Below are 12,441 nucleotides of genomic sequence, written 5' to 3' on the forward strand. Positions count from 1 at the left end.
GGTGGCCCAGGATGTGACGGCGCCCGAGACTCTGGTCGCGGAGGAGGAGAACACCACTCGACACACCGTGTCTTTTGCGGTGCCGTTGACGAGTGCTCATCCTGCTTCGTCGAGTGTCGCACAACCTTCTCTCTTCACAACGCACCACGTCCCAGAGGACCAAGCCAGTGCTGCTAAGGAAGCGATACGCCAAGCGGGGATCATGATGGAGCAGGTGAAGGCCATCCGGGATGCGAGCCAGGCAGCTTACGACGCCAGTTCTGCCCTTCAAAGCAATGTTCAGGTCAGTCGGACCGCCTGTTCTGTTAGGATATGCTATCAAAAAGCTTTTCTTTCCGGAATCCATAACAATCACCCATTGGGTGTGTCGATTGAAACTCCGTGTTAGCGGGGGCACGCTGAGTGCACCCGCTGGGTGTAGTCCCCAAGGCTAAGGTCGACTGCTGGCAGTCGGCCTTAGGCTTTATAAGTTCAGTCTTTCCGTCATTCGACTGAGGCGAATGGATTTCCCAAACCGGTGGGGGCATGCTGAGTGCACCCACTGGGTGTAGTCCCCGAGACTGTGGTCGACTGCTTGCGGTCGATTACAGTCTAAAGAACACGTCTTGTTTTTTTTGGGGGGGGGGGTCAACTGGTCGACTCTGTCTTTAATAGAACTAGTGGGGGCACGCTGAGTGCACCCACTGGGTGTAGTCCCCGAGACTACGGTCGAATGTTTGTATTCGGCTGTAGTCTTAGAAACGCATGATTTTCTCTTATCCACTTGGAAGTGAATTATCCTTGATATTTTGTCGATTGGTTCTTCGCAGAAATCCTGTGACCTCGCGGCTCGTTATACCGAGCTGGAGCACAAGCACATTCAGCTTGAGCTGGATCTGAAGCTGGTTCAGGAGAATCTGACGAAGGCGAAGGAGGAGACCAAAGGTATGTTCGGTGAGACCTCGACAACTCCTTTTTCCCTTCATTTGTTTCAAAACCTGACCTTGTTGTAACTTGCAGGCAAGGTGAAGGAGGCCCAGAAGAAAAAAGACCTTGAGCTATCTGAGAAGATCAAGCTTGCTGACGAGAAGTTAGCTTCAGTCACCAAGCTCGAAGAAGAAAATATTAATCTGAAAGGTGCTCTTGGGATTGCCAACAAGGAAGTCAGTCGACTGAAAACTGACAAAGCTGCCTTGACCGACAAAGTCAGTCAGTTGACTGGGAAGAGAAATGATCTGGAGGCCTTCCTGAGTGGTCTTGCCAAGAAGCTGTTCCTTATGCTCGAAGGTAATCCTTTACGCTCGACCGTCATTTTCAACAATGATCTTTCCATTCGACCATTGCCTTGACTCGGTGATTGTCCTTGCAGAATTCTGCCAAAACTTTGAAGAGGAAACTAGTCGACTGGAGCCGAACTTGGACCCCGTCAACTCTCCAGTGACCGATGAAGCAGCCATGAATGTGTTCCGCCTTGAGTCCCGTGTTGCCGCTGTTGTCGACTATCTTGCAAGGCTGAAGGTCGCCACTTCTCGCATCGACACCACGCTCTGGCCTAGGGAGACACTCCAGAATGACCTCGAGTCGCTGATGGCTCGACTAAACACAGTTCCTGGTCGAGTGCAGGAGTGGAAAAAGTCCTCTGCGAGGTGTGGTGCAGATGTTGCTCTGTGTCTGGCCCGAGTCCACTGCAAAGATGCGCGAGAAGATAAGTTGGCGGCTCTTCGGGTGGCCAACACCAAGAAGCACGACTTCAGGTCCTTCATGGAGACCTTCATCGCTGCCGCCACTCGGATTGCTGACGGAATTTACCTTGATGAGTTTGTTGCGCCTTCCAGCCCTCCACAGGAGGGGTAAAAACTTCTTTGAGTTCGACCCTTTAAATTTTCCTCGGTATGCCGAGTGATTTTGTAACCGATAAACCTTAACGGGCTTAGCGCCTGGGCACTTTCGGTTCCTTTAGGTATCGATCTGAACTTGAATTTGATGTTTGAATATGCTTGCTTTTTGTCCTGAATTGTCTTTTGCAGGATTAAAGTAAGACGCTTATTGCAGTCGACTTATTCCTTAATTCACTTAGGCGAGCACGGGGCTGCGGCTAAGCCCCCGAGTGAGAGGTTTGCTCTTCACTCGGTAGGATTTTTATACCTTAGGCGAGCACTGGGCTGCAGCTAAGCCTCCGAGTGAGAGGTTTGCTCTTCACTCGGTAGGATTTTTATATCTTAGACGAGCACGGGGCTGCAGCTAAGCCCCCGAGTGAGAGGTTTGCTCTTCACTCGGTAGGATTTTTATACCTTAGGCGAGCACGGGGCTGCAGCTAAGCCCCCGAGTGAGAGGTCTGCTCTTCACTCGGTAGGATTTTTATACCTTAGGCGAGCACGGGGCTGCAGCTAAGCCCCCGAGTGAGAGGTCTGCTCTTCACTCGGTAGGATTTTCACGTTGTACTTGTCGCGTAGCTCAGAGGAGAGGATTGCAGTCGACCTGCACCTCGTCCTCCTTACGACCGGACATTGTACTTATGGCGTAGCTCATAGGAGAGGGTCGCAGTCGACCTGCGCCTCGTCCTGCTTACGGCCGCACATTGTACTTATGGCGAAGCTCGGAGGAGAGGGTTGCAGTCGACCTGTACCTCGCCCTCCTTGCGAGCGCACGTTGTATTTGTGGCGTAGCTCAGAGGAGAGGGTCGCAGTCGACCTGCACCTCGTCCTACTTGTGAGCGCACGTTGTATTTGTGGCGTAGCTCAGAGGAGAGGGTCGCAGTCGACCTGCACCTCGTCCTCCTTGCGAGCGCACGTTGTATTTGTTCTTAGGCGAGTGTTTAGACTGCAGCTAAGCCTCTGAGTGGGAGTCTGGCTCACCACTCGGTAGGATTTTATTTGAACTTAGGCGAGTACTTGGACTGCAGCTAAGCCTCTGAGTGGGAGTCTGACTCACCACTCGGTAGGATTTTATTTGAACTTAGGCGAGTACTTTTACTGCAGCTAAGCCTCCGAATGGGAGTCTGGCTCACCACTTGGTAGGATTTTATTTGAACTTAGGCGAGTACTTCGACTGCAGCTAAGCCTCCGAGTGGGAGTCTGGCTCACCACTCGGTAGGATTTTATTTGAACTTAGGCGAAACGGATTCGCAGCTAAGCCCCCGAGTGGGAGGCTGGCTCACGACTCGGTAAGGATTTTTACAAACTTAGGCGAAACGGATTCGCGGCTAAGTCACCCACTGAGGGGAAAATTTTATTGGACAAATAAAAGGTGACAAAAATTATGGAGAAATTATGACACTATTATTTTGTAGTCCATGAACTATAGAAGTATTTTATTACAACTCATCCGAGTGAAAACTTTTAAGTGTAGAGTGGACGGAGTAGTTCCGCGTTCCAAGCTCGGGGCTCGTCGATATTGTGCTTGACATTGTAGAGACGGTATGCCCCGTTGTGGAGAACCTTGGTGACGACGAAGGGTCCTTCCCAAGAAGGAGCAAGCTTGTGTTGTTTCTGCTGATCCACTCGGAGAACCAGATCTCCTTCCTGGAAGGCTCGACCTCTCACATTTCTGGCGTGGAAGCGACGCAAATCTTGTTGGTAGATAGTCGATCAGAGCCATCTCCCTTTCTTCCTCTAAAAGGTCGACTGCGTCCTGCTGCGCTTGTTCAGCTTCTGCTTCATTGTAGAGTTCAACTCGAGGAGCATTGTGGAGAAGGTCACTTGGCAAGACTGCTTCAGCTCCGTAGACCAAGAAGAATGGAGTTCTTCCGGTCGACCGATTAGGCGTGGTCCGCAGTCCCCAAAGCACCGAGGGGAGTTCGTCGACCCATGCTCCAGCCGCATGCTTGAGATCACGCATCAGTCGGGGTTTCAGCCCTTTGAGGATCAGGCCATTGGCTCGCTCTGCTTGCTCATTCGACTGCGGATGGGCGACCGAAGCGTAGTCGACTCGTGTGCCTTGAGAGTTGCAGAAATCCCTGAATTCGTCTGAGTCAAAGTTCGACCCATTATCTGTAATGATGCTGTGCGGGACTCCATATCTGAATATCAATTCCCTGATGAAGCTAACAGCAGTACCGGCGTCAAGGTTCTTGATTGGCTTAGCTTCAATCCACTTGGTGAACTTGTCAACTGCCACCAGTACATGTGTGAAACCACTTCGTCCTGTTCTCAAGGGACCGACCATGTCCAACCCCCATACTGCGAAAGGCCAGACAAGTGGAATGGTCTTCAGAGCTGACGCAGGCTTGTGTGACATATTTGAGTAAAACTGACATCCTTCACACTTGTCCACTATTTCCTTTGCCATCTCATTTGCCTTTGGCCAGTAAAATCTGGCTCGGTATGCTTTGGCCATGATGGTCCGAGAGGACGCATGATGACCACAGGTCCCCGAGTGGATATCATCAAGGATGATTCGACCTTCATCTGGCGTTATGCACTTCTGACCAACTCCAGTCGCGCTTTCTCTGTATAACTGTCCTTTGATTACGGTAAAGGCTTTGGATCGACGGACGATCTGTCGAGCCTCTTCCTCATCCTCTGGGAGCTCTTTTCTCAGGATATACGCGATATATGGAACTGTCCAGTCGGGAATGACCACTAAGACCTCCATGACCAAGTCGACCACTGCTGGGACCTCAACCTCAGTCGGATCTGTGGCACTCTTGGGCTGTGGAGCTTCTTCGGCAAAAGGATCTTCTTTGACTGACGGAGTGTGTATATGCTCCAAGAACACACCACTCGGAATGGCTTCCCTCTTAGAACCTATCTTTGCCAGATCGTCCGCTACTTGATTTTTCAGTCGGGGTATGTGATGGAGCTCTAACCCCTCGAACTTCTTTTCCAGCTTCCTCACCGCATTGCAGTATCCAGTCATGGCTGGGCTTCTTACGTCCCACTCCTTCATCACTTGGTTGACCACTAGATCTGAGTCGCCATAAACCATAAGGCGACGGACGCCGAGTGAAATGGCCATGCGCAACCCATACAGAAGGGCCTCGTACTCTGCCTCGTTGTTGGAGGAATCAAAGTGAATCTGGAGCACATATCTGAGCTTATCCCCTTTGGGGGAAACCAAGACCACCCCAGCACCGGAACCATTCAGCATCTTAGAGCCATCAAAAAACATGGTCCAATGCTCCGAGTGAACTTCAGTCGGCTGCTGTTGTTCAATCCACTCGGCGAGGAAATCCGCTATTGCCTGGGACTTAATGGCTTTCTTTGCCTCAAACTTGATATCAAGGGGAAGAAGTTCAATCGCCCATTTCGCCACTCGACCAGTTGCATCTCTGTTGTGCAGAATCTCTAAAAGTGGAGCGTCGCTGATGACTGTGATGGAATGATCAGAGAAATAGTGAGCAACCTTCTTCGTGGTCATGTATATCCCATACACAAGCTTCTGATAATGAGGGTATCTCTGCTTGGATGGAGTTAAAACTTCAGACAGATAGTATACTGGGCGCTGAACTTTGAAGGCTTTCCCTTCCTCTTCCCGCTCGACCGTAAGTACTGTACTGACGACTTGTCCTGTGGCTGCGATATAAAGCAACAGAGGCTCTTTACTAATTGGAGCAGCAAGCACCGGCTGGGTGGAGAGCAGAGCTTTTAGCTCGGCAAACGCTGCATCAGCTTCTGGAGTCCACTCGAACTTGTCTGCCTTCTTCATCAGTCGGTAAAGGGGCAACGCCTTTTCACCGAGTCGTGAGATGAATCGACTTAATGCGGCCAAGCATCCAGTAAGCTTCTGGACATCGTGCACTCGCACAGGGCGTTTCATTCGGAGAATGGTGCCGATCTTCTCTGGATTAGCGTCGATCCCTTGTTCGGAAACGAGAAAACCGAGTAACTTGCCACCAGGAACTCCGAATGTGCACTTTGATGGATTGAGCTTGATATCATACCTTCTGAGGTTGGCAAATGTTTCGGCGAGGTCAGTGAGCAGGTCGGAACCTTTTCGTGACTTGACCACGATATCATCCATATACGCTTCCACATTCCGACTGATTTGAGTGAGTAAACACTTCTGAATCATTCGCATAAATGTGGCTCCGGCATTCTTGAGACCGAACGGCATGGTGATATAGCAGAAGCACCCGAATGGAGTGATGAAAGCTGTTTTTATCTCATCGGGTCCGTACAGACGGATCTGATGGTACCCAGAATAGGCGTCTAGAAAAGACAATCTCTCGCATCCCGCGGTCGAGTCAACAATTTGATCAATGCGAGGGAGAGGAAAATGATCTTTCGGGCAGGCCCGATTGATGTGCTTGAAATCCATGCACATTCGGAGCGATTTGTCCTTCTTAGGAACCATGACGACATTAGTGAGCCACTCGGAGTGGTATATCTCTCGGATAAATCCTGCCGCCAACAGTCGAGCCACTTCCTCACCAATAGCCTTTCTCTTCTAGACGGCGGACCACCGAAGATGCTCTTTGACTGGTTTTGCTGATGAGTCAACTCTAAGGCGATGCTCAGCCAGTCCCCTGGGAACACCTGGCATGTCAGCTGGCTTCCATGCAAAAATGTCCCAGTTCTCACGGAGGAACTGGATGAGCGCTTCTTCCTATTTCGGGTCGAGTGTCATGGAGATGTGGGTCGGGGCTGCATTGGGGTCGGTCGGGTGAATGTGAACAGGCTTCGTCTCACCGGACGACTGAAATGCAGATTCTGTGGCGGGTTTCTTGGATCGCAGCAAATCACTCGGATCTGCGTTTTGCTTGTATTCTTCAAACTCGACCACTGTCACCTAGGAATCGGCAATCTTTGAGCCCTTCTGAAAGCACTCTCCTGCCTTTTTCCGATCACCGGTGACAGTGATCACTCCTTTGGGACCGGGCATCTTCAGTTTGAGGTACATGTAACATGGTCGAGCCATGAACCGTGCGTAAGCTGGTCTCCCCAAAATGGCGTGGTACGCGCTCTAAAAATCCACGACCTCAAACGTCAACTTTTCCTTGCGAAAATGTTTTGAATCACCGAACACCACGTCCAGAGCTATTTGGCCGAGCGACTCGGCTTTCTTTCCTGGTATAACTCCATGAAAGCTCATGTTACTGGTGCTCAGTCGGGACATCGGAATGCCCATTCCTTTCAGTGTGTCTGCATATAACAGGTTCAGTCCGCTACCACCATCCATCAGCACTTTCGTCAGTCGAGTGCCTTCGACAACTGGGTCGACCACCAAAGCTTGCCTCCCGGGGGTGGCAATATGAGTCGGGTGATCAGACTGGTCGAATGTGATGGGTGTTTGGGACCATCTCAGATAACTTGGTTTCGCTGGGGCAACCATGTTCACCTCCCGATTAATGACCTTCAGTCGACTCTTGCTTTCCACATCTGCGAAGATCATCAGAGTAGAGTTGACATGTGGATATCCTCCCTCACTGTCCTCCTTGTCTTCGGCCTTGTCCGACTCCTTCTCCTTGTCCTTGGACTGTTTTCCTTGAAACTGCTGGATCAGGAGTCGACATTGGCGAGTGGTATGCTTCGGGTAAATGATATTGCCCTCTTCATCTTTCTTCGTGTGGATGTGACACGGCGTATCCATCACGTCGTTCCCTTCTTTATCCTTCACCTTCTTAGGGTTCCAGGATCCTTTTGGTTTCCCTTTAAATTTTCCCTGAATCACGGCCAGAGCCTCTCCAGGAGCTGCCGGTTCAGCCTTCCGCTTCTGTTTCCGACTGGTGTTTCGCTTCTCCGACTGACTCGGCTTGTACTTGCCGCTTCGGAGTCGGTCTTGCTCTTCGCCGTTGGCATACTTGGTAGCAATCTCCATCATCCGACTCAGGGTCATATCTCCGGTTCGACCAAATTTCAGACTCAATTCTCTATTCTTGACGCCATCCTTGAAGGCGCAAACTGCCTGATGGTCAGACACGTTTTCCACGGTATGATGCAAAGTGATCCATCTCTGAATATACTCTCTGAGAGTCTCATTCGTCTTCTGAACACAGACTTGCAGCTCTGTCAATCCAGCTGGTCGCTTGCAAGTGCCTTCAAATGTTCTGACGAACACTCGGGACAGATCTTCCCAAGTGTAAATGCTGCTAGGAGGTAACTGATTCAACCACGCTCTGGCAGAACCTTCCAACATGAGGGGCAAATGCTTCATGGCCACCTCGTCATTCCCACCACCAATCTGAACCGCCACTCGGTAGTCCTCGAGCCAAGTTTCAGGCTTAGACTCACCAGTGAACTTGCTGACTCCTGTTGCCAACCTGAAATTGGAGGGAATCACCGCGGCTCTGATAGCCCTGCTGAAACATTCTAGACCAGAAACATGCACTCGACTGCTTGTGGGCGCATCTCTGTCGAGCCCGCCCCGATGGGCTCTGTTACGGTCGACCAAGCCTTGCATGATAATGGATCGCGCGTCAAAGCCCGGTTCTCGGGGGTCGACTGGAGCTCTTCGCCCCACACTGAGTTGACGCCTGTCATCTTGCTGCCGAGGAGCGTAAGACCCACCCCTCGGAGGGGGAGTGGGCACTCGACGCCTATCATCACGATCGTGTCGATCGCTGTACTAATCTCGCCGATTCTCGCGTCCTTCACGCCGCGGGGGCGATCTGGGACTGTGAGCCGACTGAACTGTATTCGCAGCGACGGATTGACTGTGAATTCTGTTACGCGACTGCGACACGGCTGAATTCTGGTCTCCTGCTGCCCGGAGCAAATCCCTAATCTGCATCAAGCCTCTGCCAGCTTCCGACTGAGAGGGCTGGATGGACTCTGCTATACGGGTTGCAGCTGCTAAATTCTGAATTGGGGTTTGATATACCTGAGTCGGCGGGAAGAGCTGACGTCGATTGGCGTCGGGTGCTCGTTGCCGCGCGCGCTCGTCGAGTGCTCGCTGAAGATTCTCCAGACGAGTGCGTTCAGCCAGATTGGCCAAACGTGCCTCCTCCAAGGCGCGAGCCTCAGGGGTTTCTCCCGCGATGGGAGTATGCAGGGCATCCATGTTCCTGCGGCGGAGCTCTTCCCTCTGCAGAGAGTCGAGTGGCTGGGGCTGGTACTCTTCGTGGTCCCGTACTGGGTCGCCTCCTCCGCCTTCCCCGCCCTCATGGGCGAAGCCAGGAGGACTGCGAGGCCCGTTGACCATCAAAATTTCCGCCGCCGGATCACTGCTATCGCACTCGGATGCAGTCTCTACGGAGCCAGTCGACAGATCGAACATGCCGTAGAGGGATTCGTCGGGCTCGATTGCCGCAACTTGAGCGGTGGCGGTCTGGCGAGCCACCGCGTGCTTTACCCAATGCTGAAGCCTCGACCGACCAGAGCGATTGCGCTGGTGGGAGACCGGGAGGGTAGCCGATAGGGGAGTTGACCGATACGGGGTCGACGGTTGTCGCAGCAGAACACCGTGGACACATGCGCGAAAATGCGTCGCACCGCGGACGGGGAGCGCATCAACGTCGAGTGGAGCCTCCTGGAGCCATGCGGAGTCGTCGGCGATGAAGGTGAGAGCACCAAGACAGATCTCGCGGCCCTCGACCAAAACTCCAGTAGCAACCATGATGAAAGTACTCGGAAGAATCGCAACTTCTCCAAAAAATCGCTAAAACACCTGCCCCATGGTGGGCGCCAACTGTCGTGGTTCTAAGTCTGATAGTAGAGTGGGGGGTAGGTATGGACAGGCAAGGTCCTAGCTATGGAGAGGTTGTAAACACAAGAGATGTACGAGTTCAGGCCCTTCTCGGAGGAAGTAAAAGCCCTACGTCTCGGAGCCCGGAGGCGGTCGAGTGGATTATATGAGTATGGATTACAGGGGCGCGAACCCTTCTGCCTGTGGAGGGGGGTGGCTTATATAGAGTGCGCCAGGACCCCTGCCAGCCCACGTAATGAAGGGTTTAAAGTACATTAAGTCTGGGGCGTTACTGGTAACACCCCACATAAAGTGTCTTAACTATCATAAAGTCTACTTAATTACAGACCGTTGCAGTACAGAATGCTTCTTGACCTTCTGGTGGTCGAGTGAGCCTTCATGGTCGAGTCCTTCAAGTCAGTCGAGTGGGTTCCTCGTAGGTCGACTGGAAGGTGATCTCTTCTAAGGGTGTCCTTGGGTAGGGTATTTAGATCAGGTCTATGACCCTACCCTAGGTATATGACTCCATCACCCATTGCTCCAAATAGTCGGAGTTTCCCACAAGGCGCCCACAAAAGGGCCGGCCCGTTCACGTTTTATTTTTCTGTTTCTATTCTTTATGCCTCAATATTCCTTTCTCTTTATCTTCCAGTTTTCTTTTCCTTTTTTTCATTTTCCTTTTTTACTAGGATTCCTTTTTCATAAATTCAAAATTCTAAAAAATGTTCAGAATTTTAAATTTTATTCAAACTCTCAAAAAATATTTCTTTTCTAAAAAGTGTTCCAAGTTCCCCAAAACAATCGTGTTTGGGAAAAAAGTTCAGAACTTCAAATTTTTGTTCTCATGACAAAAAGAACTCAAAATTTCGAAAAATATTCCCATATTTACAAAAATAATTGTGTTTTCATTTTTTACAAGATTTTCAAAAATGTTCATACTTTCAAATATTATTCAAAATTACAAAAAATGTTGTTTAAAATAAATGTTCCAAAATTTTAAAAATGCTGGCGTATAAAAAAAAATTCACATTGTCTAAAGTTTGTTCCAAAGTTTTAAAATATGTTCCCTTTTTCAAAAATTGTTCACAAGTTAAATTAAAATCCATGTTTTCATAAAATTTCACACTTTCAAAAACATTCTTATTTACAAATTTTGTTCATGTTTTCAAAAGATGTTTGGAATTTTCAAAAGATTGTTCACATAGTTAAAAACTGTTCTAGATTTCAAAAAGATGTTTGAAATTTCGAAATTTGTTTGCTTTTTAAAAAATATTCAGCATCTCATAATAGTTCACGATTTTCAAAAACAAAATAAAAAATAAAAAACATTTCTAATCTGAGGTTGCAGTGCGTCTTAAATATTCGCACTGGCCATTAGTCACCAATAGGCATTGGTTCGAGTTGCTAGCAGCACGTGACCATGTCTTTGATGTTGTGAGTTCGATACTTAAGCGCGTCGTTATTTTTAGATTTTTACTCATGTGGTAGAAACACAAGTCGTTTTGGTGCCTGCGAGTGGGCCCCAGACGCAAACTGTTGTGTGTCCCACTTCCAATTTGATGCAATTAGTGTGACATAGGAGCTCCCCGGAATTATCTCACAGAGGGGCAGGGTGGGAATAAAATTGTGGGCTAAATCTTTTTTACCCAAGGCCTGTGCTCCCTCCGTCCAAATATATAGGGACTAATAAAATTTTTAAGGTTGTCTTTGCCATTGATATGATTAATAATATAGGAGATGTATAATATAAAAGTTATACCATTGGAAACTCTTTCACATACAAATTTGATGCTATACTTTTTGTAAAGTGCATGTCATGTATTATTGTTCTAACCGATGGTTAAAGGCAACCTCAAAAAGTTGGAGTAAGCCACTAGGCACTATATATTTGTATAGAGGGAGTACAATAATTATACGATAGCTCCTTATAAATACAGAAAGAAGTATATGTACAAGGAGAAACACAATAAAAATAAAACACAAAAGCTAACTATATAAAGGGAAAGCAGTAAGTCTATATCCAAGTCTAGTTTTGGGCAATATTGTGAGATATTGTGTAGCACTCAGGACTGCTAGAGATATGTGTCAATCCAGATCTAGAGGCAAGATGAATGTTTTCTTTTCATTCTCTGACTGGCAAATTCAAATCTTATTTGAACTTGTGTCTTCGTGAGCCAATTCCGGGGGTTACATTCTTGGAAATATTTATGTGTCTCTGCATCTAGATACTCCAACAACCTATGATAATTGATTATCCATAGCGGTATGTTTGGGGAGTTGCCGACCAGCCAGTAAAGAGTCATAAAAGATTGAAGAGCCGATTTACTGTTCCAAGAAAATGTATAGGAGTTTCATCTGTATTTTCTTGACATAAAATGCAGTCATAACTATTCATGAAAAAACCCTTCCTCTTAAGTAGACTCTACCATGCATCGACAATCATAAGAAAAAAATATTATTTAATCTGCTAGCACATTTCCACAACCATTTAAATAACTAGTGAACCCGAAAGTTGCCCATGAAAAATTGTACATTTGCATGGAAGAATATGACTTAGATTCCAAGTGTATTCCCAAGTATCCTGATTCTCCGACTAGGACTTTGGACAAGCAAATTTTGAAGCTCCAAGTATTGGCCATAACCTTGATTGATCAGGGGGTGGAATTATGCTGTTGGGTCTCTAATATTACAAAAAGTAGTAAGAGAAACATTATCAAGAATGGCAAAGGAGTGCATTTCAAGGGACTTTTGTGCTAGAGCCCGTTCAACCCATCTATCATGCTAGTACAAAACAGAGTGGCCTGATGTTGGAGAGCAAGAAGCTACTTTTTTAGAGCTGGGTATAAGCTTCAGATGAGATTTCCACCAGAAGCGTCCTTCTAGTTTGCCTTTTCGTGT

General features: G+C 48.5%; 1 protein-coding gene across 1 annotated transcript in view; it reads left to right on the forward strand.

Moving 5' to 3' along the window:
- Positions 1–27: 27 nt before the first annotated feature.
- Positions 28–12,441, forward strand: part of LOC119279443 — a 20,255-nt gene continuing 7,841 nt past the window's right edge. The window contains exons 1-4 of the mRNA XM_037560676.1: positions 28–283; positions 810–924; positions 1,000–1,266; positions 1,349–1,529. Coding sequence (XP_037416573.1) covers positions 203–283; positions 810–924; positions 1,000–1,266; positions 1,349–1,529 — 644 coding nt within the window. The 5' untranslated portion in view covers positions 28–202. The remainder of the gene's footprint in view (positions 284–809; positions 925–999; positions 1,267–1,348; positions 1,530–12,441) is intronic.

Source organism: Triticum dicoccoides, chromosome 3B, assembly GCF_002162155.2.
Source record: "Triticum dicoccoides isolate Atlit2015 ecotype Zavitan chromosome 3B, WEW_v2.0, whole genome shotgun sequence".
NCBI classification, from domain to species: domain Eukaryota; kingdom Viridiplantae; phylum Streptophyta; class Magnoliopsida; order Poales; family Poaceae; genus Triticum; species Triticum dicoccoides.